Genomic DNA, 27,773 nt, shown 5'->3' with positions numbered 1-27,773 from the left:
GATGGATAGTTAAATGGATGGATAGTTAAATGGATGGATAGTTAAATGGATGGATAGTTAAATGGATGGGTAATGGATGAATAAATGGATGGATAGTTAAATGGATGGGTAATGGATGAATAAATGGATGGATAGTTAAATGGATGGGTAATGGATGAATAAATGGATGGATAGTTAAATGGATGGATAGTTAAATGGATGGATAGTTAAATGGATGGATATTTAAATGGATGGATATTTAAATGGATGGATAGTTAAATGGATGGATGAACAGATGGATAGTTAAATGGATGGATGAACAGATGGATAGTTAAATGGATGGATAAACAGATGGATAGTTAAATGGATGGATAAATGGATGGATAGTTAAATGGATGGATAAATGGATGGATAGTTAAATGGATGGATAAATGGATGGATAAATGGATGGATAGTTAAATGGATGGATAAATGGATGGATAGTTAAATGGATAGTTAAATGGATGGATAAATGGATGGATAGTTAAATGGATGGATAAATGGATGGATAAATGGATGGATAGTTAAATGGATGGATAAATGGATGGATAAATGGATGGATAGTTAAATGGATGGATAGTTAAATGGATAGATAAATGGATGGATAGTTAAATGGATGGATAGTTAAATGGATGGATAAATGGATGGATAGTTAAATGGATGGATAGTTAAATGGATGGATAAATGGATGGATAGTTAAATGGATGGATAAATGGATGGATAGTTAAATGGATGGATAGTTAAATGGATGGATGAACAGATGGACGAACGGACAGCTGAATGGATAAATGAAATGACCACCTCGTCTTACCTCCTTGGCGAAGTCCTGTCTTGATTTGAGGTTGAGGTTCCCGCCCAGCCCTCTGATGAGACTGACCACAAACTGACCACGCTCTGTCACTCCACTCAGGTGGGACAGACCGTTCAACACCGTCCCTACCAGACTGGTCTCCACCACCAAGTCATTCTGACAGACAGAGACAGAGACAGAGAGAGAGAGTCAGAATAGTTTTGAAAACAAGATATCCAATCCACAACAATATATTTGGGGTAAAACTCCAATTGGCTAGAGTATATTTGGGGTAAAACTCCAATTGGCTAGAGTATATTTGGGGTAAAACTCCAATTGGCTAGAGTATATTTGGGGTAAAACTCCAATTGGCTAGTGTATATTTAGGGTAAAATGCCAACTGGCTACATTAATCCAGTTGATGCTATTGATTATGACCAGAAGAGGGCAGTGTCAGTATGTATCACCTGTTTAAGCACCCAGTCAAGGCCTCTGTGGAAGTAGTCTCCCATCCAGTTCTCCAGGTTACTGCGACACTCATCAGGCTGACCCTTCAGCCACGACTTGACCAACGCACTCACATCTGTGTCCTCATCACTACAGAGAGAAGAGAGGGGTTGGAACATGACTAGAACATGAAGAGGTTAACCGATCAAGGACCACACATACAAAACACACACATACACACAAACCTGAGAAAAATCATGCCCATGCGTGAGATTGTGGCTGGTGAGGCACAGCTGAGGTCGTGGGTCTCAAAGACAAAGTTGACATTGGGTCCAAACTGGATCCTCTCTCCACTGGGCATGGTCAGAAGACGGTTGTCATCCAACACAGAGTTCAACGACTCGATCCACTCTGGGTCTATGTCCCCATCACAGATTATCCACGAGCTCACCTCTGGAACACACACAAGGCTAACATCAGGGCACTCCCCTTCAACATTGCAAATAGACTGTGGCTTCCATCAATGTAATTTGTCTGAATCATTTCCAAGCCCCATACAGTTGAAGTCGGAAGTTTACATACACTTAGGTTAGAGTCATTAAAACTTGTTTTTCAACCACTCCACAAATGTATTGTTAACAAACTAGTCTTGGCAAGTCGGTTAGGACATCTACTTTGTGCATGACACAAGTCATTTTTCCAACAATTGTTTACAGACAGATTATTTCACTTATAATTCACTGTATCACAATTCCAGTGGGTCAGAAGTTTACATACAAAGTTGACTGTGCCTTTAAACAACTTGGAACATTTCTGAAAATGATGTCATGGCTATAGAAGCTTCTGATAGGCTATAGAGTCAATTGGAGGTGTACCTGTGGATGTATTCCAAGGCCAACCTTTAAACTCAGTGCCTCTTTGCTTGACATCATGGGAAAATCAGTTAAAGCTTGCAAAAACTATAGTTTTGTGGAGTGGTTGAAAAACGAGTTAATGACTCCAACATAAGTGTATGTAAACTACCGACTTCAACTGTACACACACACACACACACACAGTTCAAAAGTTTGGGGTCACTTAGAAATGTCGTTGTTTTTGAAAGAAAAGCACATGTTTTGTACATTAAAATAAGATCAAATTGATCAGAAATATATTGTAAATGACTATTGTAGCTGGAAACGGCAGATGTTTTTATGAAATATCTACATAGGCCCATTATCAGCAACCATCACTCCTGTGTTCCAATGACACGTTGCGTTAGCTAATCCAAGTTAATCATTTTAAAAGGCTAATTGATCATTAGAAAACCCTTTTGCAATTATGTTAGCATAGCTGAAAACTGTTGTCTTGATTAAAGAAGCAATAAAACAGGCCTTCTTTAGACTAGTTGGGTATCTGGAGCATCAGCATCTTCTGAAACTCGTCAGTCTATTCTTGTTCTGAGAAATTGAGCGAGAAATTGCCAAGAAATTGAAGATCTCATACAACGCTGTATACTACTCCCTTCACAGAACAGTGCAAACTGGCTCTAACCAGAATAGAAAGCCTGGGAGGTGCACAATTTAGCAAGAGGACAAGTACATTAGAGTGTCTAATTTGAGAAACAGACTCCTCACAAGTCCTCAACTGGCAGTTTCATTAAACAGTACCAGCGAAACACCAGTTTCAACGTCAACAGTGAAGAGGCGACTCCGGGATGCTAGCCTTCTAGGCAGAGTTGCAAAGAAAAAGCCATATCTCAGACTGGCCAATATATTTTTTTTATTAAGATGGGCAACAGAACACAGACACTAGACAGAGAAAGATTGGAAAAAAGTGTCACGGACAGACGAATCTACGTTTGAGGTGTTCGGTTCAGAAGAACATTTGTGAGACAGATTTTTTTTTAAAGATGCTGGAGGAGTGCTTGACGCCATCTGTCAAGCATGGTGGAGGCAATGTGATGGTCTGGGGTGCTTTGGTGCTGGTAAAGTTGGAGATTTGTTCAGGGTAAAAGGGATCTTGAAAAGGAAGGCTATCACTCCATTTTGCAACGCTATGCCATATCCTGTGGACAGTGATTCATTGGAGCCAATTTCCTCCTACAACAGGACAATGACCCAAAGCACAGCTCCAAACTATGCAATAACTATTTAGGGAAGAAGCAGTCAGCTGGTATTCTGTCTATAATGGAGTGGCCAGCACAGTCACCAGATCTCAACCCTATTGAGCTGTTGTGGGAGCAGCTTGACCGTATGGTACGTAAGAAGTGCCCATCAAGCCAATCCAACTTGTGGGAGGTGCTTCAGGAACATGGATTAAAATCTCTTCAGATTACCTCAACAAATTGACAACTAGAATGCTGAAGGTGTGCAAGGCTGTAATTGCTGCAAATGGAGGATTATTTGACGAAGCAAAGTTTGAAGGACACAATTATTATTTCAAATAAAAATCATTATTTATAACCTTGTCAACATCTTGACTATATTTCCTATTCATTTTGCAACATATTTCAAATAAAATAAAATTGGATTGCGCTGAATACAACACACATTACAGTGAAATGCTTACTTACGAGTCCCTAACCAACAAGGCAGTAAAAAATAATAATAATCAAGAAATGAATACGGACGGATAAGAATAAGAAATAAAAGTAACAAGTAATTAAAGAGCAGCAGTAAAATAACAATAGCGAGATTTTATACAGAGGGGTACTGGTACTGAGTCAATGTGCAGGGACACCGGTTAGTTGAGGTAATATGTACATGTGGGTAGAGTTATTAAAGTGGCTATGCATAGATGATAACAAGAGAGAGTAGCAGCGGTGTAAAAGGGAGGGGGGCAATGCAAATAGTCTGGGTCACCATTTGATTAGGTGTTCAGGAGTCTTATGGCTTGGGGGTAGAAGCTGTTTAGAAGTCTCTTGGACCTAGACTTGGCGCTCTGGTACCGCTTGCCATGAGGTAGCAGAGAGAGAGCAGTATATGACTAAGGTGGCTGGAGCCTTCCTCTGACACCGACTTGTATAGAGGTCCGTAATGGCAGGGAGCTTGGCCCCAGTAATGTATTGGGCCGTTCGCACTACCCTCTGTAATGCCTTGCAGTCGGAAGCCGAGCAGTTGCCATACCAGGCAGTGATGCAACCAGTCAGGGATGCTCTCGATGGTGCAGCTGTAGAACCTTTTGAGGATCTGAGGACCCATGCCAAATCTTTTCAGTCTCCTGAGGGGGAATAGGTTTTGTCGTGCCCTCTTCACGACTGTCTTGGTGTGTTTGGACCATGTTAGTTTGTTGGTGATGTGGACACCAAGGAACTTGAAGCTCTCAACCTGCTCCACTGCAACCCCGGGGATGAGAATGGGGCGGACTCAGTCCTCTTTTTCCTGTAGTCCACAATCATCTCCTTTGTCTTGATCACGTTGAGGGAGTGGTTGTTGTCCTGGCACCACACGGCCAGGTCTCTGACTTCCTCCCCATAGGCCGTCTCGTCGTTGATCAGGCCTACCACTGTTGTGTCATCGGCAAATAACGGTGTTGGAGTCGTACCTGGCCGTGCAGTCATGAATGAACAGGGAGTACAGGAGGGGGCTGAGGGGCCCTGTGTTGAGGAAAGCATTCTCACATAGGTGTTCCTTTCGTCCAGGTGGGAAAGGGCAGTGTGGAGTGCAATAGAGATGGCATCATCTGTGGATCTGTTGGAACGGTATGTAAATTGGAGTGGGTCTAGGGTTTCTGGGATAATGGTGTTGATGTGAGCCATGACCAGCCTTTCAAAGCACTTCATGGCTACAGACGTGTGCTACGGGTTGGTAGTCATTTAGGCAGGTTACCTTAGTGTTCTTGGGCACAGGCATTATGGTGGTCTGCTTAAAATGTGTTGGTATTACAGACTCGGACAGGGAGAGGTTGAAAATGTCAGTGAAGACACATGCCAGTTGGACAGAGCAAGCTCGCAGTACACGTCCTGGTAATCAGTCTGTGAATGTTGACCTATTTAAAGGTCTTACTCACATTGGCTGCGGAGAGCGCGATCACACAGTCTTCCGGTACAGCTGGTGTTCTCATACATGTTTCAGTGTTATTTTCCCCGAAGCGAGCATAGAAGTAGTGTAGCTAGTCTGGTAGGCTTGTGTAACTGGGCAGCTCTCGGCTGTGCTTCCCTTTCTAGTCTGTAATGGTTTGCAAGCCCTGCCACATCCGATGAGTGTCAGAGCCGGTGTAATACGATTAGATCTTAGTCCTGTATTGACGCGTTGCCTGTTTGATGGTTCGTCGGAGGGCATAGCGGGATTTCTTATAAGCTTCCGGGTTAGAGTCCCACTCCTTGAAAGTGGCAGCTCTAGCCTTTAGCTCAGTGCGGATGTTGCCTGTAATCCATGGCTTCTGGTTGGGGTATGTACGTACAGTCACTGTGGGGACGATGTCATCGATGCAATTATTGATGAAGCCAATGACTGATGCGGTGTACTCCATTGGCCATGTGATGTGGTGTATTCCATACTCCAATGCCATTGGAGGAATCCCGGAAGTATTCCAGTCTGTGATAGCAAAACAGTCCTGTAGCTTAGCATCTACTTCATCTGACCACTTTTTTATTGACCGAGTCACTGGAGCTTCCTGCTTTCATTTTTGATGGAAGCAGGAATCAGGAGGATAGAATTATGGTCAGATTTGCCAAATGGAGGGAGAGCTTTGTATGCTTCTCTGTGTGTGGAGTAAAGGTGGTCCAGAGTTTTTTAAAATCTGGTTGCACATTTAACATGCTGATAGAAATTTGGTAAAACGGATTTAAGTTTCCCTGGATTAAAGTCCCCGGCTACTAGGCGCGCCGCCTCTGGGTGAGCGTTTTCTTGTTTGCTTATGGCGGAACACAGCTATTTCACTGCTGTCTTAGTGGCAGCCTCTGACTGTGGTGCTATGGAGACAGCTACGAAAAATACAGATGAAAACTCTCTAGGTAGGTAGTGTGGTCTACAGTTTATCATGAGATACTCTACCTCAGGTGAGCAATAGCTTGAGACTTCCTTAGATATCTTGCACCAGCTGTTATTTACAAAAATACATAGTCCACCGCCCCTTGTCTTACCAGATGCCGCTGTTCTATCCAGCCGGTACAGCGTATAACCAGCCAGCTGTATGGTGATAGTGTCGTCATTCAGCTACGACTCCGTGAAGCATTAGATATTAGTTTTGAATGTCCCTTTGGTAGTTTAATCTTGCGCGTAGGCCATCTATTTTATTCTCCAAAGATTGCACGTTTGCTAGCAGAATGGAAGGAAGTGGGGGTTTATTCGATCGCCTACAGTGGCTTTCGAAAGTATTCACCCCTGTGGCATTTGTCCTATTTTGTTGCCTTATAACCTGGAATTAAAATACATTTTTGGGGGGGGTTTGTATCGTTTTATTTACACATCTTCTGGCCACTCTTCCGTAAAGCCCAGCTCTCTGGAGTGTACGGCTTAAAGTAGTCCTATGGACAGATACTCCTCCGTAAAGCCCAGCTCTCTGGAGTGTACGGCTTAAAGTGGTCCTATGGACAGATACTCCTCCGTAAAGCCCAGCTCTCTGGAGTGTACGGCTTAAAGTGTTCCTATGGACAGATACTCCTCCGTAAAGCCCAGCTCTGGAGTGTACGGCTTAAAGTGGTCCTATGGACAGATACTCCTCCATAAAGCCCAGCTCTCTGGAGGGTACGGCTTAAAGTGGTCCTATGGACAGATACTCCTCCATAAAGCCCAGCTCTGGAGTGTACGGCTTAAAGTGGTCCTATGGACAGATACTCCTCCATAGAGCCCAGCTCTGTGGAGTGTACGGCTTAAAGTGGTCCTATGGACAGATACTCCTCCATAAAGCCCAGCTCTGTGGAGTGTATGGCTTAAAGTGGTCCTATGGACAGATACTCCTCCGTAAAGCCCAGCTCTGAGGAGTGTACGGCTTAAAGTGGTCCTATGGACAGATACTCCTCCGTAAAGCCCAGCTCTGGAGTGTACGGCTTAAAGTGGTCCTATGGACAGATACTCCTCCGTAAAGCCCAGCTCTGTGGAGTGTACGGCTTAAAGTGGTCCTATGGACAGATACTCCTCCATAAAGCCCAGCTCTGGAGTGTACGGCTTAAAGTGGTCCTATGGACAGATACTCCTCCGTAAAGCCCAGCTCTGGAGTGTACGGCTTAAAGTGGTCCTATGGACAGATACTCCTCCGTAAAGCCCAGCTCTGTGGAGTGTACGGCTTAAAGTGGTCCTATGGACAGATACTCCTCCGTAAAGCCCAGCTCTGGAGTGTACGGCTTAAAGTGGTCCTATGGACAGATACTCCTCCGTAAAGCCCAGCTCTGTGGAGTGTACGGCTTAAAGTGGTCCTATGGACAGATACTCCTCCGTAAAGCTCTGGAGTGTACGGCTTAAAGTGGTCCTATCGACAGATACTCCTCCGTAAAGCCCAGCTCTGTGGAGTGTACGGCTTAAAGTGGTCCTATAGACAGATACTCCTCCGTAAAGCCCAGCTCTGGAGTGTACGGCTTAAAGTGGTCCTATGGACAGATACTCCTCCGTAAAGCTCTGGAGTGTACGGCTTAAAGTGGTCCAATCGACAGATACTCCTCCGTAAAGCCCAGCTCTGTGGAGTGTACGGCTTAAAGTGGTCCTATAGACAGATACTCCTCCGTAAAGCCCAGCTCTGGAGTGTATGGCTTAAAGTGGTCCTATGGACAGATACTCCTCCGTAAAGCCCAGCTCTGGAGTGTACGGCTTAAAGTGGTCCTATGGACAGATACTCCTCCGTAAAGCCCAGCTCTGCGGAGTGTACGGCTTAAAGTGGTCCTATGGACAGATACTCCAATCTCCGCTGTGGAACTTTGCAGCTCCTTCAGGGTTATCTTTGGTCTCTTTGTTGCCTCTCTGATTAATGCCCTCCTTGCCTGGTCTGTGAGATTTGGTGGGCGGCCCTCTCTTGGCAGGTTTCTTGTGGTGCTATATTCCTTCCATTTTTTAATAATGGATTTAATGGTGCTCCGTGGGATGTTCAAAGTTTCTGATATTTTGTTTATAACCCAACCCTGATCTGTACTTCTCCACAACTTTGTCCCTGACCCGTTTGGAGAGCTCCTTGGTCTTCATGGTGCCCCTTGCTTAGTGGTGTTGCAGACTCTGGGGCCTTTAAGAACAGTTGTATGTATACTGAGATCATGTGACAGATCATGTGACACTTAGATTGCGCAAAGGTGGACTAATTATGTGACTCTGAAGGTAATTGGTTGCACCAGATCTTATTTAGGAGCTTCATAGCAAAGGGGGTGAATACATATGCACACACCACTTTTCTGGTTTTTTTTTTTTTTTTTTTTATTGAAACAAGTTATTTTTTAAATTTTACTTCACCAATTTGGACTATTCTGTTTATGTCCAGTACATGAAATCCAAATAAAAATGTATTTAAATTACAGGTTGTAATGCAACAAAATAGGGAAAAAGCCAAGGGGATGACTACTTTTGCAAGGCACTGTAAGAATTCTCAGAAGGCAGCCCGCCCTTTGCCCCCTTTTTCTCCGCCTCCTCTTCACGCAAATCACGGGGATCTGGGCCTGTTTCCGAGAAAGCAGTATATCGTTCACGTCGGGCTCGTCAGACTCGTTAAAGGAAAAAAAGGATTCTGCCAGTCCGTGGAGAGTAATCGCAGTTATTTTTGGTCGTAAGAGACGGTAGCGGCAACATTATGTACAAAAAAAGTTATAAAAATAAGTTACAAAAACCGCAAATAAACAAACACAATCGGTTGGGGACACGTAAAATGTCTGCCTTCTTCTTCGGCGCCATTATTACTTCATGTATGTTTTCATGGAAAACAAGGACATTTCTAAGTGACCCCAAACTTTTCAACGGTAGTGTGTATATATATATATATATATATATATACACAATTTTCTAAGAATATTATTATATTACTGATGGATTAACTGTGACTTTTCAAATCAACCAGCAGTGCTATTTGCAGAGTTAGCTCCAGGTAAATGTTGCAATTCTTCAGCCATTCCTGGACCTGTGACCAAAAACAAGCTACATATGGACACTACCAAAACAAATGATCTAATGAGTATCTCTTCGCAGCAGAATCTGCAGAGCTGGGATAGTTGTGTCCCCCATGTACAGTACATAACATTCTACTGTTTGCAAGAATTTTGTATAATAATTCTTTTGGAACTACGTTTTGATCCAGCTTCATTTTGTGCATCAGCTCATAAACCATGTGCCATGGAATCGGTACATTGAAAATCTCTTCCCAACTATTTTGCAGTCTGTATGGCATAGCTGTAAGTTTTTGGTCCTTAAATTAAACTGGTATACTTTTTATTCATCACAATTTTTCTTTAACCAATCTTGGTCTTTAATGCAGGTCCGACAGACAAGCTCCTTACTTTCTCGCCCTTCCACTTAATGCTGCAATTACTTGCTCGTAATCTTGGATAGAGCAGACATTTCCGCATATTTTTGTTAGCTGCATGTGTGACAACTCAACCAATACTATTTATGATATAATTTACAAAGATTATATTGTCCCCCCCGACCCAAAAATTATGTTTTTTCATCAATTAGTGTATTTGAGTTTAACCAGAATATATGTGCCTTATTTTCTGGTGGATTAAACTGATATTACAACTTTCTTGTTTATCTTTCACTATCTTCTAATAAAGCTATGGTTGTGTTGTGGTTGTTTCCTGGTCGTGGTTCTTACCCTGTGGTTCTCTCACCACCTGCCTGGCGCTGTTTGTGAGCACCCCGTCAGTCCACTCCCTAGTGTCCATGTCTATGTGACCCAGCAGCTGCTGGCGGGGCATGGCTTTAGGGTTCACTGTATACTGCTTCACCTAAACACAACATGACAGCATTCAGGACAGGCAGGGACAAAGTCAGTGGTCAGTGGCTGAATCTTAATGACATTATTTTTTTGTTTTTTCTCCACAATTTAGATCTTGTCTCATCACTGCAACTCCCCAACAGGCTCGGGAGGCGAAGTTCCAGTCATGCGTCCTCCGAAACATGATCAACCAAACCACACTTCTTAACACCCGCCCGCTTAATCCGGAAGCCAGCCGCACCAATGTGTCAGAGGAAACACTGTTCAACTGACGAGCGATGTCAGCCTGCAGGCACCCGGCCTGCCACAAGGAGTCGCTAGAGTGCGATGAGCCCCCCACCCCCAACCGACGCTGGGCCAACTGTGCGCTGCCCTATGCGACCAACCCTCCCATCCAACCCTCCATCCATCCATCCCTCCATCAATCTAACCCGATCACAGCCAGTTGTGATACAGTGCCTTAGACCGCTGAGCCATTCTTGAGGCCACTCAAATTACATTCTATTAGTAGTTGGAATGTTACATGAATAAAACACGAATATGATTATGATTAATGATAACTAGGGCGCAGAGCCGTGGGAGTGTAACAATAAAAGGATAGTGATTATCATGATTAATCAGGTGTGTACTCACCACCCTGCCTGTCCTGCCCAGGGCGGCACGCAGCATCCTCCACAGAGTAGATTTACCTGCCCCGCTGGGACCTACGATCACCACTCCCATACGCTGTCTCAACTGCTCACACAGCTCCAGAGCCTTCTTCATCTACAGAGAAAAACGACTTTATCCATCCCTCCAACCCTCCATCCCTCCAACCCTCCATCCCTCCAACCCTCCATCCCTCCAACCCTACATCCCTCTATCCCTCTATCCCTCCAACCCTCCATCCCTACATCCCTCCAACCCTACATCCTTCTATCCCTCCAACCCTACATCCATCCATCCCTCCAACCCTCCATCCAGCCAACCCTCCAACCCTCCATCCCTACATCCAGCCAACCTTACATCCCTCCAACCCTACATCCATCCATCCCTCCAACCCTCCATCCATCCAGCCAACCCTCCAACCCTACATCCAGCCAACCCTCCATCCATCCAACCTTACATCCCTCCAACCCTCCATCCAACCTTACATCCCTCCAACCTTACATCCCTCCAACCCTCCATCCAGCCAACCCTCCATCCAGCCAACCCTACATCCAGCCAACCCTACATCCAGCCAACCCTACATCCCTCCATCCAGCCAACCCTACATCCAGCCAACCCTACATCCAGCCAACCCTACATCCAGCCAACCCTACATCCAGCCAACCCTACATCCAGCCAACCCTACATCCCTCCATCCATCCAACCCTCCAACCCTACATCCCTCTATCCCTCCATCCATCCAACCTTACATCCCTCCAACCCTCCATCCAGGCAACCCTACATCCAGCCAACCCTACATCCAGCCAACCCTACATCCAGCCAACCCTACATCCCTCCAACCCTACATCCAGCCAACCTTACATCCCTCCAACCCTACATCCATCCATCCCTCCAACCCTACATCCAGCCAACCTTACATCCATCCAACCCTCTATCCCTCCAACCCTACATCCAGCCAACCCTACATCCCTCCATCCAGCCAACCCTACATCCAGCCAACCCTACATCCAGCCAACCCTACATCCAGCCAACCCTACATCCCTCTATCCCTCCATCCATCCAACCTTACATCCCTCCAACCCTACATCCAGCCAACCCTACATCCAGCCAACCCTACATCCCTCCATCCAGCCAACCCTCCATCCATCCAACCTTACATCCCTCCAACCCTCCATCCCTCCATCCAGCCAACCCTACATCCCTCCATCCAGCCAACCCTCCATCCATCCAACCCTCCATCCATCCATCCAACCCTCCATCCATCCAACCCTCCATCCATCCATCCAACCCTCCATCCATCCAACCCTCCATCCATCCAACCATCCATCCAACCCTCCATCCATCCAACCATCCATCCAACCTTACATCCCTCCAACCCTCCATCCCTCCATCCAGCCAACCCTACATCCAGCCAACCCTACATCCCTCCATCCAGCCAACCCTCCATCCATCCAACCCTACATCCCTCCATCCAGCCAACCCTCCATCCATCCAACCCTCCATCCATCCATCCAACCCTCCCTCCATCCATCCAACCCTCCATCCATCCAACCCTCCATCCATCCAACCCTCCATCCATCCAACCCTCCATCCATCCAACCATCCATCCAACCCTCCATCCATCCAACCCTCCATCCATCCAACCCTCCATCCATCCATCCAACCCTCCATCCAACCCTCCATCCCTCTAACCCTCCATCCCTCTAACCATCAATCCCTCCATCCATCCCTACATCAAATCTAACCCTCAATCCCTCCCTACATCAATCTAACCCTCAATCCATCCAACCCTCCCTCCCTCCTTTTTTTTAATCCTCTTGACTAAACAGCTCATACAACTCCAGACCAGAGCTTTCATTATTTATGGGGAGTGCCCCACAAACACACGGGCCACAGTCACCCACCTGGCTGGGTATGAGTTCGAGGTGTGCCTCCTCGTAGACGGCCTGCAGTGCGTGGCTGAGGGTCTGATCCTCCACGTCAGTAAAACCCACCCCAGGGAACACATCTTGGACCAAGGCATCAAACCTGCTGCTGTCTGCAAATGTCAGCTTGGACATGGTGTTCAACCTCAGTGCCTGCACCACCAGAACACTCTCCTTGACTGGGGAACACAGAGATAAAGAGGGGGGGGGGTACACCGAGATAGAGAGGGAGGGGGACCGAGATAGACTTTAATGAAGACAACTTCTCCATCCTGGAGGGAGAAATCAATCATTTCCAGACTCAGGGACATGTACTAATATGTGGTGACCTAAATGTTTGACACCCTCAGCACACAGGGGAACAAACACCTACCTGGAGGTGACGGCATTCCCTGCCCCATACGCCCCCCTAGACACAACTATGACAACATAACCAACAAAAACAGGTCACAACTCCTGCAGCTCTGTCGCACGCTGGGTATGTACAGTGGGTCAAAAAAGTATTTAGTCAGCCACCAATTGTGCAAGTTCTCCCACTTAAAAAGATGAGGCCTGTAATTTTCATCATAGGTACACTTCAACTATGACAAAATGAGAAAAGAAAATCCAGAAAATCACATTGTAGGATTTTTTATGAATTTATTTGCAAATTATGGTGGAAAATAAGTATTTGGTCAATAACAAAAGTTTCTCAATACTTTGTTATATACCCTTTGTTGGCAATGACAGAGGTCAAACGTTTTCTGTAAGTCTTCATGAGGTTCACACACTGTTGCTGGTATTTTGGCCCATTCCTCCATGCAGATCTCCTCTAGAGCAGTGATGTTTTGGGGCTGTTGCTGGGCAACACAGACTTTCAACTCCCTCCAAAGATGTTCTATGGGGTTGAGATCTGGAGACTGGCTAGGCCACTCCAGGACCTTGAAATGCTTCTTACGAAGCCACTCCGGTGTGTTTGGGATCATTGTCATGCTGAAAGACCCAGCCACGTTTCATCTTCAATGCCCTTGCTGATGGAAGGAGGTTTTCACTCAAAATCTCACGATACATGGCCCCATTCATTCTTTCCTTTACACGGATCAGTCGTCCTGGTCCATTTGCAGAAAAACAGCTCCAAAGCATGATGTTTCCACCCCCATGCTTCACAGTAGGTATGGTGTTCTTTGGATGCAACTCAGCATTCTTTGTACTCCAAACACGACAAGTTGAGTTTTTACCAAAAAGTTTTCAAAAAGGTTTCATCTGACCATATGACATTCTCCCAATCTTCTTCTGGATCATCCAAATGCTCTCTAGCAAACTTCAGACGGGTCTGGACATGTACTGGCTTAAGCAGGGGGACACGTCTAGCACTGCAGGATTTGAGTCCCTGGCAGCGTAGTGTGTTACTGATGGTAGGCTTTGTTACTTTGGTCCCAGCTCTCTGCAGGTCATTCACTAGGTCCCCCCGTGTGGTTCTGGGATTTTTGCTCACCGTTCTTGTGATCATTTTGACCCCACGGGGTGAGATCTTGCGTGGAACCCCAGATCAGGGGAGATTATCAGTGGTCTTGTATGTCTTCCATTTCCTAATAATTGCTCCCACAGTTGATTTCTTCAAACCAAGCTGCTTACCTATTGCAGATTTAGTCTTCCCAGCCTGGTGCAGGTCTACAATTTTGTTTCTGGTGTCCTTTGACAGCTCTTTGGTCTTGGCCATAGTGGAGTTTGGAGTGTGACTGTTTGAGGTTGTGGACAGGTCTTTTATACTGATAACAAGTTCAAACAGGTGCCATTAATACAGGTGGAGGACAGAGGAGCGTCTTAAAGAAGAAGTTACAGGTCTGCGAGAGCCAGAAATCTTGCTTGTTTGTAGGTGACCAAATACTTATTTTCCACCATAATTTGCAAATAACTTCATTAAAAATCCTACAATGTGATTTTCTGGATTTTATTTCTCTCATTTTGTCTGTCATAGTTGAAGTGTACCTATGATGAAAATTACAGGCCTCTCTCATCATTTTAAGTGGGAGAACTTGCGCAATTGGTGGCTGACTAAATACTTTTTTGCCCCACTGTACATAGTCAATGGTAGGCTTCGAGGGGACTCCTATGGTAGGTACACCTATAGCTCATCTCTTGGCAGTAGTACTGTAGACTACTTTATCACTGACCTCAACCCAGAGTCTCTCAGAGCGTTCAGAGTCAGCCCACTGACACCCCTATCAGACCACAGCAAAATCACAGTCTACTTGAACAGAGCAATACTCAATCATGAGGCATCAAAGCCAAAGGAACTGAGTAACATTAAGAAATGCTATAGATGGAAGGAATGCAGTTTGGAAACCTACCAAAAAACAATTAGGTAACAACAAATTCAATCCCTTTCAGACAACTTCCTTCCAAAATGTTCAACTGTAATAGTGAAGGTGTAGAAAATCTAAACAGTATATTTGACCTCTCAACTTCCCTATCAAATCTAAAAATCTCAAATAGAAAACCAAAGAAAATGAACAACAATGACAAATGGCTTGATGAAGAATGCAAAAACCTAAGAAAGAAATTTAAAAAAACTGTTCAACCAAAAACATAGAGACCCAGAAAACCTGAGCCTACACCTTCACAATGGAGAATCACTAAAACAATACAGAAATACACTACGGAAAAAGATACCCGCTAATTATCAAAATCCAGAAAAGAGCCGTTAAATTCCCCAACCACCTAAAAGGAAGCAATTCCCAAACCTTCCACAACAAAGTCATCACCTACAGAGAGATGAACATGGAGAAGAGTCCCCTAAGCAAGCTGGTCCTGGGGCTCTGTTCACAAACACAAACACACCCCACAGAGCCCCAGGACAGCAACACAATTAGACCCAAACAAATCATGAGAAAACAAAAAAAGATAATTCTTTCCAATGTGTCAAGTAATTAACAAAAAAACTGAGCAAACTAGAATGCTATTTGGCCCTAAACAGAGAGTACACAGCGGCAGAATACCTGACCACTGTGACTGACCCAAAATTAAGGAAAGCTTTGACTATGTACAGACTCAGTGAGCATAGCCTTGCTATTGAGAAAGGCCGCTGTAGGCAGACATGGCTCTCAAGAGAAGACAGGCTATGTGCACACACTGCCCACAAAATTAGGTGGAAACTGAGCTGCACTTCCTAACCTCCTGCCCAATGTATGACCATATTAGTCACATATTTCCCTCAGATTACACAGATCCACAAAGCACTTGAAAACAAATCCAATTTTGATAAACTCCCATATCTACTGGGTGAAATACCACAGTGCGCCATCACAGCAGCAAGATTTGTGACCTGTTGCCACGAGAAAAGGTCAACCAGTGAAGAACAAACACCATTGTAAATACAACCCATATTTATGCTTATTTATTTTCCTTTTTGTACTTTAACAATTTGTAGATTGTTACAACACTGTATATATATATAATATGACATTTGTAATGTCTTTATTCTTTTGGAACTTCTGTCAGTGTAATGTTTACTGTTCACTTGCTTTGGCAATGTTAACACATGTTTCCCATGCCAATAAAGACCCTTGAATTTAATTGATAGAGGGGGAACACAGAGATAGAGGGGTTGGAGGGGGAACACAGAGATAGAGGGGTTGGAGGGGGAACAGAGAGATAGAGGGGGAACACAGAGATAGAGGGGTTGGAGGGGGAACACAGAGATAGAGGGGGAACACAGAGATAGAGGGGGAACACAGAGATAGAGGAGATAGAGGGGTTGGAGGGGGAACACAGAGATAGAGGGGTTGGAGGGGGAACACAGAGATAGAGGGGTGGGCAGAGAGGGGATATAGGGAAGAGAGTTCATTTGTATAAAAATGAACTTGTTTCTTTGTCATTCTGCTACCCTGTGTTGCTACTAGCTACATCAGCAACTTTATACATGTGCTAATTACAACCCGTGTCATGATTTAGAGTTCATCAATACTGTTGTTCTCCTCTCTAGAGCTGCTGGGACGAGAGGCACAGAAGCAGGGCTGCTTTCACTGGAACATTTGGCCTGACAATAGAGGGAGGGAGCAAAAAGAGAAAGCCCCAGGAACAAATGTACTGTCTGACAAATAGAGTAAACGAGAGAGAGAGAGAGAGAGAGAGAGAGAGAGAGAGAGAGAGAGAGAGAGAGAGAGAGAGAGAGAGAGAGAGAGAGAGAGAGAGAGAGAGAGAGAGGAGAGAGAGAGAGAGAGAGAGAGAGAGAGAGAGAGAGAGAGAGAGAGAGAGAGAGAGATGCAAAGAGAAAGGCAGAGAGGGAGACAGAGCGATCAACCAGGGATCAGAGAGATATGGACAGCCAGGCATCAGGGGGAGGCAGGGAAAGGTCAAAGAGAGGGGGAAAGAGAGAGGAAGAGGAGAGGGGGAAGAGGGGAGAGAGGGATGGGGATGAAAACAACTTAGCTAAGACCAGTGTTTGAGAAAAAGGACAGAGAGAGGAGAGAGAGCCCAAAAGCTGAGATAGGGGGTATTCGGATATCAATCAAATAAAATATATGGGAGTTTTTTGGGGGGTGGGGAGTAAGTGTCAGTTTAGGAGCCTTACTCTTGTTCTTGGCCTCACTCCTCTGATGCAGCAGTCTGCCACAGCCTCTCAGCACCGTCTTCAGAGCCCTCAGACCCCAGTCATAGTGTTGCTGGGGGGTCAACAGCTCCCTACACAGTACATACATAAATACATACTGTAGATACATACACACCCAGTCACAAAACATAGCCCTACAAACAGATACAGAGACCTATTAACAGGATAGTGACAGATTTTAGCCATCAAGCCCCTTTTCTAGTCAGATGAACTCATGGATACAGTCTGTATGTCTGCATGCGGTCTGAAGAAAGTTGACGGCACACAGACATAAACATGTTATCCAGGAGTTTAGGAGTCTCTGGGGAAGTGGAAAAGGGGATTAGTTGCCAAAAAGTTGCACTATCACTTTGGAATAGACACAAAGACACACCTGGCGAGGTTGAAGATGGCGACCAGCTTGCGTCCTAGTATCTCTCCGTCTTTGAAGCCCTCTGAGTAGAGGATGACCTCAGCAATGAGCTCGTTGTCTGGTCGGGACATGGCCACGGGCCTGAACAGCTGCTTCAGGTTGTCAGGCAGCTTCTGTCTCCCTCCATAACCCTTCCCAGCTGGATTCAATGTTATAAACACCCCTGAGTTAGGGTCCAACTCCACCTGACAGACAGAGACAGAGAGAAAAGGCAGCAATAGTTTAAAAAAAACAGTGTGCAAAATACCATACAAGTTTCTGCGTGCAAGAATGACAAAGTGACTGTGTGACTAAGTGTGTGGTCACCTCCTTGCCCAGCAGCTCACAGCTGGTCGTGTGGTTCTTCAGTGAGTTCTGGATGGCCTGTATCTGCATGGACACTGCAGACAGCACAGCCTCCTCCAGGCGGTTGAACTCATCAAAGCAGCCCCACGCTCCACACTTCACCAGCCCCACAAAGATACGCCCCATAGACTTCACATCTATACCCTGCAACACACCATTCATTCATTTACTTTATTTATTCATCCATCCTGTATTTATCTATTCATTTATTTATTCATCCTTTATTTATTTATACATCCTTTCTTGAAATTAGCTCATTTCTTTTCCAAAAAATACAATTCACTTTGTTACATTTCTGAGTTTTACTAACGTGTCTGTTCGTGCATGAGTGTGTGTGTGTGTGTGTGTGTGCATTCGTCACGTGTGACTGCGTGTGTGTGTGTGTGCATTCGTCACGTGTGACTGCGTGTGTGTGTGTGTGTGTGTGTGTGTGCATTCGTCACGTGTGACTGCGTGTGTGTGTGTTTTACCTCATCACAGTTGAAGACCAGTACTTGTCTTCCGAACAGGCCCCCCAGGGCTTTGACTGACTCAGTCTTGCCGGTGCCGGCAGGGCCGTAAGGGTTTCCTCCCAAACCCATCATCATGGCCTGGGTCAGGGTCAGATAACACTTATCAGTCAGGGGGGTGTGGACCAGCTTAGACGCATTACCCTGGGAGGGATGGAGAGAGGAGGGGATGGAGGGATGGAGAGAGGAGGGGATGGAGGGAGTGACAGGGAGAGAGAGAGGGGGGATGACAGTGTGTTGAGGCAGACTCTGCAGAGAGACTGCAGAACACACAGTGTAGCAGGGCTAATGGAGTCATTCAGAGGTGTCCTCATCTCTGGGTGAAGGTCTCCCTCTAGTGGTGCAGTACTGTACAGCGCTGTAGTTTAACTCGTTTAACTGTTGCCTGGTACTGAAGTGTGTATAAATCTCATTAAGACCTGTACAGGTGTGTGTAGATGAAGTGGTCAGAAGTAAAGTACCAGTCAAAAGTTTGGACACACCTCCTCATTCAAGGGTTTTTCTTTATTTTTACTATATTCTACATTTGAGATTATTTAAAGTAGCCACCCTTTGCCATGATGACAGGCTTTCCAAACACTTGGCATTCTCTCAACCAGCTTCACCTGGAATGCTTTTCCAACAGTCTGGTTGGAGTTCCCACATATGCTGAGCACTTCTTGGCTGATTTTTCTTCACTCTGCGGTCCAACTCATCCCAAACCATCTGAATTGAGTTGAGGTTGGGTGATTGTGGAGGCCAGGTCATCCATCTGTACATAGCCCATCCAACCACCTACCTACCTACCTCATCCCCATATTTGTTTTTCTGCTCTTTTGCACACCAGTATTTCTACTTCCACATCATCATCTGCACAGATATCACTCCAGTGTAAATTGCTAAATTGTAATTACTTCACCACTATTGGCCTATTTATTGACTTACCTCCTTACTTCATTTGCACACACTGTATACAGATTTTTCTATTGTGTTATTGATTGTACGATTGTTTATTCCATGTGTAACTCTGTGTTGTTGTTTGTCACACTGCTTTGCTTTATCTTGACCAGGTCGCAGTTGTAAATGAGAACTTGTTCTCAACTGGCCTACCTGGTTAAATAAAGTTGAAATAAATCATGTAAAATCTGATGCAGCACACCATCACTCTCCTTCTTGGTCAAATATCCCTTACACAGCCTGGAGGTGTGTGTTGGGTCATTGTCCTGTTGAAAAACAAATGATAGACCCACTAAGCGCAAACCAGATGGGATGGCGTATCACTGCAGAATGCTGTTGTAGCCATGCTGGTTAAGTGTGCCTTGAATTCTAAATAAATCACTGGCAGTGTCACCAGCAAAGCACCCCCACACCATCACACCTCCTCCTCCATGCCTCCCAGTGGGAACCACACATGCGGAGATCATCTGTTCACCTACACCGCGTCTCACAAAGACACGGTGGTTGGAACCAAAAATCTGAAATTTGGATTCATCAGACCAAAGAACAGATTTCCACTGGTCTAATGTCAATTGCTTGTGTTTTTTGGCCAAAGCAAGTCTCTTCTTCTTATTGGTGTCCTCTAGTAGTGGTTTCTTTGCAGCAATTCGACCATGAAGGCCTGATTCACACAGTCTGCTCTGAACAGTTGATGTTGAGATGTGTCTGTTACTTGAACTCTGTGAAGCATTTAGTTGAGCTGCAATTTCTGAGGCTGGTAACTAATGAAGTTCTCCTCTGCAGCAGCAGTAACTCTGGGTCTTCCTTTCCTGTAGCGGTCCTCATGAGAGACAGCATCATCATAGCGCACAATGGTTTTTGGGACTGTACTTGAAGAAACTTTCAAAGTTCTTGAAATGTTCCATATTGACGGACCTTCATGTCTTAAAGTAATGATGGACTGTCATTTCTCTTTGCTTATTTGAGCTGTTCTTGCCATAATATCAACTTGGTCTTTTACCAAATAGGGCTGTCTTCTGTATACCACCCCTACCTTGTCACAACACAACTGATTGGCTAAGGCGCATTAAGAAGGAAAGAAATTCCACAAATCAACAAATTAACACCTGTTAATTGAAATGCATTCCAGGTGACTACCTCAAGAAGCTGGTTGAGAGAATGCCAAAAGTGTGCAAAGCTGTAATCAAGGCAAAGGTGGCTACTTTGAACAATCTCAAATCTCAAATATATTTGAATTTGTTTTAACACTTTTTACTACATGTTTCCATATGTATTATTTCATAGTTTTGAGTCTTCACTATTATTCTACAATGTAGAAAATAGTAAAAAATACAAATAAAACCGCGAATGAGTAGATGTGTCCAAACGTTTGACTGGTACTGTATATCTGTGCAGAGGTTTTTGTACCTGGTACTGTATATCTGTGCAGAGGTTTTTGTACCTGGTACTCGTATGTGTAGCTGAAGTGAGCGTCAACCATCTGTATGGAGCAGCATTTGTCGTTGTTGAGGTAGAAACGGAGCTGTTTCCTCCAGGCCCAGGAGTCAGGGCTGCTCACCCCCGCCTCACACAGCTGCTTCACCACACTGATGTTATGGATGATGTCCAGGATCAGAGCCTTCAGCTTCAGCTGTAACACACTTGACTCTATGGGGGAGAAGAACACTATCAGCACAGACCCTGTCTCTCAAAATGGTTCACTATTACCAATAGTGCACAGATTCTGATCAGAGCTATGTAGGTCCAGTCTTTCATGCTCAGGCCATGTGGTTGTTGCTAATGCTAACGGTATTGATAAGATCCTTTTAGATATGTCCCTTATGTCTCCCCCAGGACTGTATCTAATGCTTAGGCATTAGTGCTGCGAGCAGAGCTTTGTGGCCTCTTAGTCAGAGAGCTTCTCCCCCCCAGCCGGTCCCCACATCACCGTGACCTCTCCCTCAGTCAGAGAGCTTCTCCCCCCCAACCGGTCCCCACATCACCGTGACCTCTCCCTCAGTCAGAGAGCTTCTCCCCCCCAGCCAGGTCCCCACATCACCGTGACCTCTCCCTCAGTCAGAGCTTCTCCCCCCCAGCCAGTCCCCACATCACCGTGACCTCTCCCTCAGTCAGAGAGCTTCCCCTCCCCAGCCGGTGCCCACATCACTGTGACCTCTCCCTCAGTCAGAGAGCTTCTCCCCCCCAGCCGGTCCCCACATCACCGTGACCTCTCCCTCAGTCAGAGAGCTTCTCCCCCCCCAACCGGTCCCAACATCACCGTGACCTCTCCCTCAGTCAGAGCTTCCCCTCCCCAGCCGGTCCCCACATCACCGTGACCTCTCCCTCAGTCAGAGAGCTTCTCCCCCCCCAACCGGTCCCAACATCACCGTGACCTCTCCCTCAGTCAGAGAGCTTCCCCTCCCCAGCCGGTCCCCACATCACCGTGACCTCTCCCTCAGTCAGAGAGCTTCCCCTCCCCAACCGGTCCCCACATCACCGTGACCTCTCCCTCAGTCAGAGAGCTTCTCCCCCCCAACCGGTCCCCACATCACCGTGACCTCTCCCTCAGTCAGAGCTTCCCCCCCTTTATTGAACTTGGCAAGTCAGTTAAGAACAAATTCTTATTTACAATGACGGCCTAGGAACAGTGGGTTAACTGCCTTGTTCAGGGGCCTTGTTCGGTTACTGGCCCAACGCTCTAACCACTAGGCTACCGCTCCCAGATGAGCCACTGTAACAACCTGTGTTTCCCGTCTCCTCAGAGCTGGTGTCTACGCTGGTGTAGTGCTCTAGCTTAGCGGTGAGCTCCACCTCCAGCTGCTGCAGATTGCTGTTTCTCAGACCACTCTCCACCTCCTCAGTGAACTGGATCTGCTCTGCCAAGCACAGGATCTATACCCGGAGACAACAAGAGTCACACAGGAGTCAGACAGGAGTTGCACAGGATCTACACCAGGAGATACAGGAGTCAATCAGAAGTCGATTAGGAGTCAGACAGGAGTTACACAAGATCTACATCAGGAGGTACAGGAGTCAGACAGATATTACACAGGCACTGGACCAAGATATATAGGAGTCAGACAGGAATCAATCAGGAGTCAGACAGATATTACAAAGGCTCTGGACCAGGATATACAGGAGTCAGACAGGAGTCAGACAGAAATGACACAGGCTCTACACCAGGAGATACAAGAATCAGACAGATATTATACAGGAGTCAATCAGGGGTCGATTAGATGTCAGACAGGAGTTACACAGGATCTACACCAAGAGACACAGGAGTCAGAAAGGAGTCAGACTGGAGTTACACAGGATCTACACCAAGAGACACAGGAGTCAGACTGGAGTTACACAGGATCTACACCAGGAGACACAGGAGTCAGAAAGGAGTCAGACTGGAGTTACACAGGATCTACACCAGGAGACACAGGAGTCAGACTGGAGTTACACAGGATCTACACCAGGAGACACAGGAGTCAGACTGGAGTTACACAGGATCTACACCAAGAGACACAGGAGTCAGAAAGGAGTTACACAGGATCTACACCAGGAGACACAGGAGTCAGAAAGGAGTCAGACTGGAGTTACACAGGATCTACACCAGGAGACACAGGAGTCAGATTGGAGTTACACAGGATCTACACCAGGAGACACAGGAGTCAGAAAGGAGTCAGACTGCAGTTACACAGGATCTACACCAGGAGACACAGGAGTCAGAAAGGAGTCAGACTGGAGTTACACAGAATCTACACCAGGAGACACAGGAGTCAGAAAGGAGTCAGACTGGAGTTACACAGGATCTACACCAGGAGACACAGGAGTCAGACTGGAGTTACACAGGATCTACACCAGGAGACACAGGAGTCAGACTGGAGTTACACAGGATCTACACCAAGAGACACAGGAGTCAGAAAGGAGTTACACAGGATCTACACCAGGAGACACAGGAGTCAGAAAGGAGTCAGACTGGAGTTACACAGGATCTACACCAGGAGACACAGGAGTCAGACTGGAGTTACACAGGATCTACACCAGGAGACACAGGAGTCAGAAAGGAGTCAGACTGCAGTTACACAGGATCTACACCAGGAGACACAGGAGTCAGAAAGGAGTCAGACTGGAGTTACACAGGATCTACACCAGGAGACACAGGAGTCAGAAAGGAGTCAGACTGGAGTTACACAGGATCTACACCAGGAGACACAGGAGTCAGAAAGGAGTCAGACTGGAGTTACACAGAATCTACACCAGGAGACACAGGAGTCAGAAAGGAGTCAGACTGGAGTTACACAGGATCTACACCAGGAGACACAGGAGTCAGAAAGGAGTCAGACTGGAGTTACACAGAATCTACACCAGGAGACACAGGAGTCAGAAAGGAGTCAGACTGGAGTTACACAGGATCTACACCAGGAGACACAGGAGTCAGAAAGGAGTCAGACTGGAGTTACACAGGATCTACACCAGGAGACACAGGAGTCAGACTGGAGTTACACAGGATCTACACCAAGAGACACAGGAGTCAGAAAGGAGTTACACAGGATCTACACCAGGAGACACAGGAGTCAGAAAGGAGTCAGACTGGAGTTACACAGGATCTACACCAGGAGACACAGGAGTCAGACTGGAGTTACACAGGATCTACACCAGGAGACACAGGAGTCAGAAAGGAGTCAGACTGCAGTTACACAGGATCTACACCAGGAGACACAGGAGTCAGAAAGGAGTCAGACTGGAGTTACACAGGATCTACACCAGGAGACACAGGAGTCAGAAAGGAGTCAGACTTGAGTTACACAGAATCTACACCAGGAGACACAGGAGTCAGAAAGGAGTCAGACTGGAGTTACACAGGACTCATACATGAGTCAATCAGGAGTTAATTAGGTGTCAGACAGGAGTTAAAGGATTTACATCAGGAGATACAGAAGTTAGACAGAAGTCAGACAGGAGTAATACTGGACTCTAGAGGTCGACCGATTAATTAGGGCCGATTTTAAGTTTTCATAACAATCGGAAATCAGTATATTTTTTTTACACCTTTATTTAACCAGGCAAGTCAGTTAAGAACACATTATTATCTTCAATGACGGCCTGGGAACGGTGGGTTAACTGCCTGTTCAGGGGTAGAATGACAGATTTGTACCTGGTCAGCACGGGGGATTCAATCTTGCAACCTTACAGTTAACTAGTCCAATGCTCTAACCACCTGCCTCTCATTGCACTCCACGAGGAGACTGCCTGTTACGTGAATGCAGTAGAAGCCAAGGTAAGATGCTAGCTAGCATTAAACTTATCTTATAAAAATCAATCATAATCACTAGTTAACTACACATGGTTGATGATATTACTAGTTTATCTAGCGTGTCCTGCGTTGCATATAATCGATGCAACGCAGGGAGATGATCATTTGTGAAAAAAGCACAATCATTGCACGACTGTACCTAACCATAAACACCAATGCCTTTCTTAAAATCAATACACAGAAGTATATATTTTTAAACCTGCATATTTAGCTAAAAGAAATCCAGGTTAGCAGGCAATATTAACCAGGTGAAATTGTGTCACTTCTCTTGCATTCATTGCACACAGAGTCAGTGTATATGCAACAGTTTGGGCCTCCTGGCTCGTTGCGAACTAATTTGCCAGAATTTTACATAATTATGACATAATATTGAAGGTTGTGCAATGTAACAGGAATATTTAGACTGATGGATGCCACCTGTTAGATAAAATACGGAACGGTTCCGTATTTCACTGAAATAAACGTTTTGTTTTCGAAATGATAGTTTCCGGATTTTAACATATTAATGACCGAAGGCTCGTATTTCTGTGTGTTATGTTATAATTAAGTGTATGATTTGATAGAGCAGTCTGACTGAGCGGTGGTAGGCAGCAGCAGGCTCGTAAGCATTCATTCAAACAGCACTTTTGTGCATTTTCCAGCAGCTCTTCCCTGTGCTTCAAGCATTGAGCTGTTTATGACTTCAAGCCTATCAACTCCCGAGATTAGGCTGGTGTAACCAAAGTGAAAGGGCGGTTACTAGTCCAACGCTCTAACCACTAGGCTACCCTGCCGCCCCAAATACAAATGGTATAGAGAGAAATAGTCCTATAAATACTATATTAACTACAACCTAAAACCTCTTACCTTGGAATATTGAAGTCTCATGTTAAAAGGAACCACCAACTTTCATATGTTCTCATGTTCTGAGCAAGGAACTGAAACGTTAGCTTTTTTACATGGCACATATTGCACTTTCTTCTCCAAAACTTTGTTTTTGCGTTATTTAAAAACAAATTGAACATGTTTCATTATTTATTTGAGGCTAAATTGATTTGTATTGATGTATTATATGAAGTTAAAATAAGTGTTCATTCAGTATTGTTTGTAATTGTCATTATTACAAATAAATAAAATACTAAATAAAATACTAAAATAGTCAGATTAATCGGTATCTGCTTTTTTTGGTCCTCCAATAATTGGTATCGGTGTTGAAAAATCGTAAATCGGTCGACCTCTACTGGCCTCATACATGAGTCAAACAGGAGTCAGACAGAAATTACACAGGCTCTACAACAGGAGATACAGGAGTCAATCAGGAGTCAATTACAAGTCAGACAGAAATTACACAGGCTCTACAATACGAGATACAGGAGTCAGACAGGAGTCGATTACAAGTCAGACAGAAATTACACAGGCTCTACAATACGAGATACAGGAGTCAGACAGGAGTCAATCGGGAGTCAATTACAAGTCAGACAGAAATTACACAGGCTCCACACCAGAAGATACAAGAATCAGACACATATTATACAGGAGTCAATCAGGGGTCGATTAGATGTCGACAGGAGTTACACAGGATCTACACCAGGAGACACAGGAGTCAGAAGGGAGTCAGACAGGAGCCGATTAGGAATCAGACAGGAGTTACACAGGATTTACACCAGGAAACACAGGAGTCAGACAGGAGATCTACAGGACTTATACATGAGTCAATCAGGAGTCAGACTGGAGTCAGACTGGAGTCAATCAAGAGTCAGACTAGAGTTATACAGGACTCATACATGAGTCAATCAGGAGTCAGAGTCAGAGTTATAATGAGTCAGACAGGAGGCAGATAGGAGTTATACTGGTGTTATACATGAGTTTGACAGGAGTTATACTGGTGTTATACTGGAATCAGACTGGAGTCAGACAGGGGTCAGACAGGGGTCAGACAGGGGTCAGACTGGGGTCAGACTGGGGTCAGACTGGGGTCAGACAGGGGTTATACTGGAGTCAGACAGGGGTTATACTGGTGTTATACAGGAGTCAGACAGGAGTTATAGAATGGAGTCAGACAGGAGTTATATAATGGAGTCAGACAGGAGTCAGACAGGAGTCAGACATGAGTTATACTGGTGTTATACAGGAGTAAGACCGGCATCAATCTGGAGTCAGACATGAGTCACACATGAATCAGACACTGAAGTCAGGCAGGAGTTATACCAGAGTTATACTGGAGTCAGACAGGAGTTACACCAGTTATACTGGAGTCAGACAGGAGTTACACCAGTTATACTGGAGTCAGACAGGAGTTACACCAGTTATACTGGAGTCAGACAGGAGTTACACCAGTTATACTGGAGTCAGACAGGAGTTATACCAGAGTTATACTGGAGTCAGACAGGAGTTATACCAGAGTTATACTGGAGTCAGACAGGAGTTACACCAGTTATACTGGAGTCAGACAGGAGTTACACCAGTTATACTGGAGTCAGACAGGAGTTACACCAGTTATACTGGAGTCAGACAGGAGTTACACCAGTTATACTGGAGTCAGACAGGAGTTACACCAGTTATACTGGAGTCAGACAGGAGTTACACCAGTTATACTGGAGTCAGACAGGAGTTACACCAGTTATACTGGAGTCAGACAGGAGTTACACCAGTTATACTGGAGTCAGACAGGAGTTACACCAGTTATACTGGAGTCAGACAGGAGTTACACCAGTTATACTGGAGTCAGACAGGAGTTACACCAGTTATACTGGAGTCAGACAGGAGTTATACCAGAGTTATACTGGAGTCAGACAGGAGTTACACCAGTTATACTGGAGTCAGACAGGAGTTACACCAGTTATACTGGAGTCAGACAGGAGTTACACCAGTTATACTGGAGTCAGACAGGAGTTACACCAGTTATACTGGAGTCAGACAGGAGTTACACCAGTTATACTGGAGTCAGACAGGAGTTACACCAGTTATACTGGAGTCAGACAGGAGTTACACCAGTTATACTGGAGTCAGACAGGACTCATACATGAGTCAATCTGGACAGGAGTCAGACAGGATTCAGAA

General features: G+C 45.3%; 1 protein-coding gene across 1 annotated transcript in view; it reads right to left on the bottom strand.

The window, feature by feature from the left end:
- Positions 1 to 27,773, bottom strand: part of dync2h1 (dynein cytoplasmic 2 heavy chain 1) — a 271,861-nt gene that overhangs the window by 220,155 nt on the left and 23,933 nt on the right. The window contains 12 exon segments of the mRNA XM_031795429.1: positions 830 to 985; positions 1,276 to 1,405; positions 1,501 to 1,708; positions 9,962 to 10,094; positions 10,718 to 10,849; positions 12,637 to 12,836; positions 17,210 to 17,319; positions 17,622 to 17,845; positions 17,967 to 18,149; positions 18,476 to 18,658; positions 20,892 to 21,097; positions 22,171 to 22,321. Coding sequence (XP_031651289.1) covers positions 830 to 985; positions 1,276 to 1,405; positions 1,501 to 1,708; positions 9,962 to 10,094; positions 10,718 to 10,849; positions 12,637 to 12,836; positions 17,210 to 17,319; positions 17,622 to 17,845; positions 17,967 to 18,149; positions 18,476 to 18,658; positions 20,892 to 21,097; positions 22,171 to 22,321 — 2,016 coding nt within the window.

The sequence above is a fragment of the Oncorhynchus kisutch genome, linkage group LG18 (assembly GCF_002021735.2).
Source record: "Oncorhynchus kisutch isolate 150728-3 linkage group LG18, Okis_V2, whole genome shotgun sequence".
NCBI classification, from domain to species: domain Eukaryota; kingdom Metazoa; phylum Chordata; class Actinopteri; order Salmoniformes; family Salmonidae; genus Oncorhynchus; species Oncorhynchus kisutch.
This window is presented reverse-complemented; position numbering and strand designations above follow the sequence as displayed.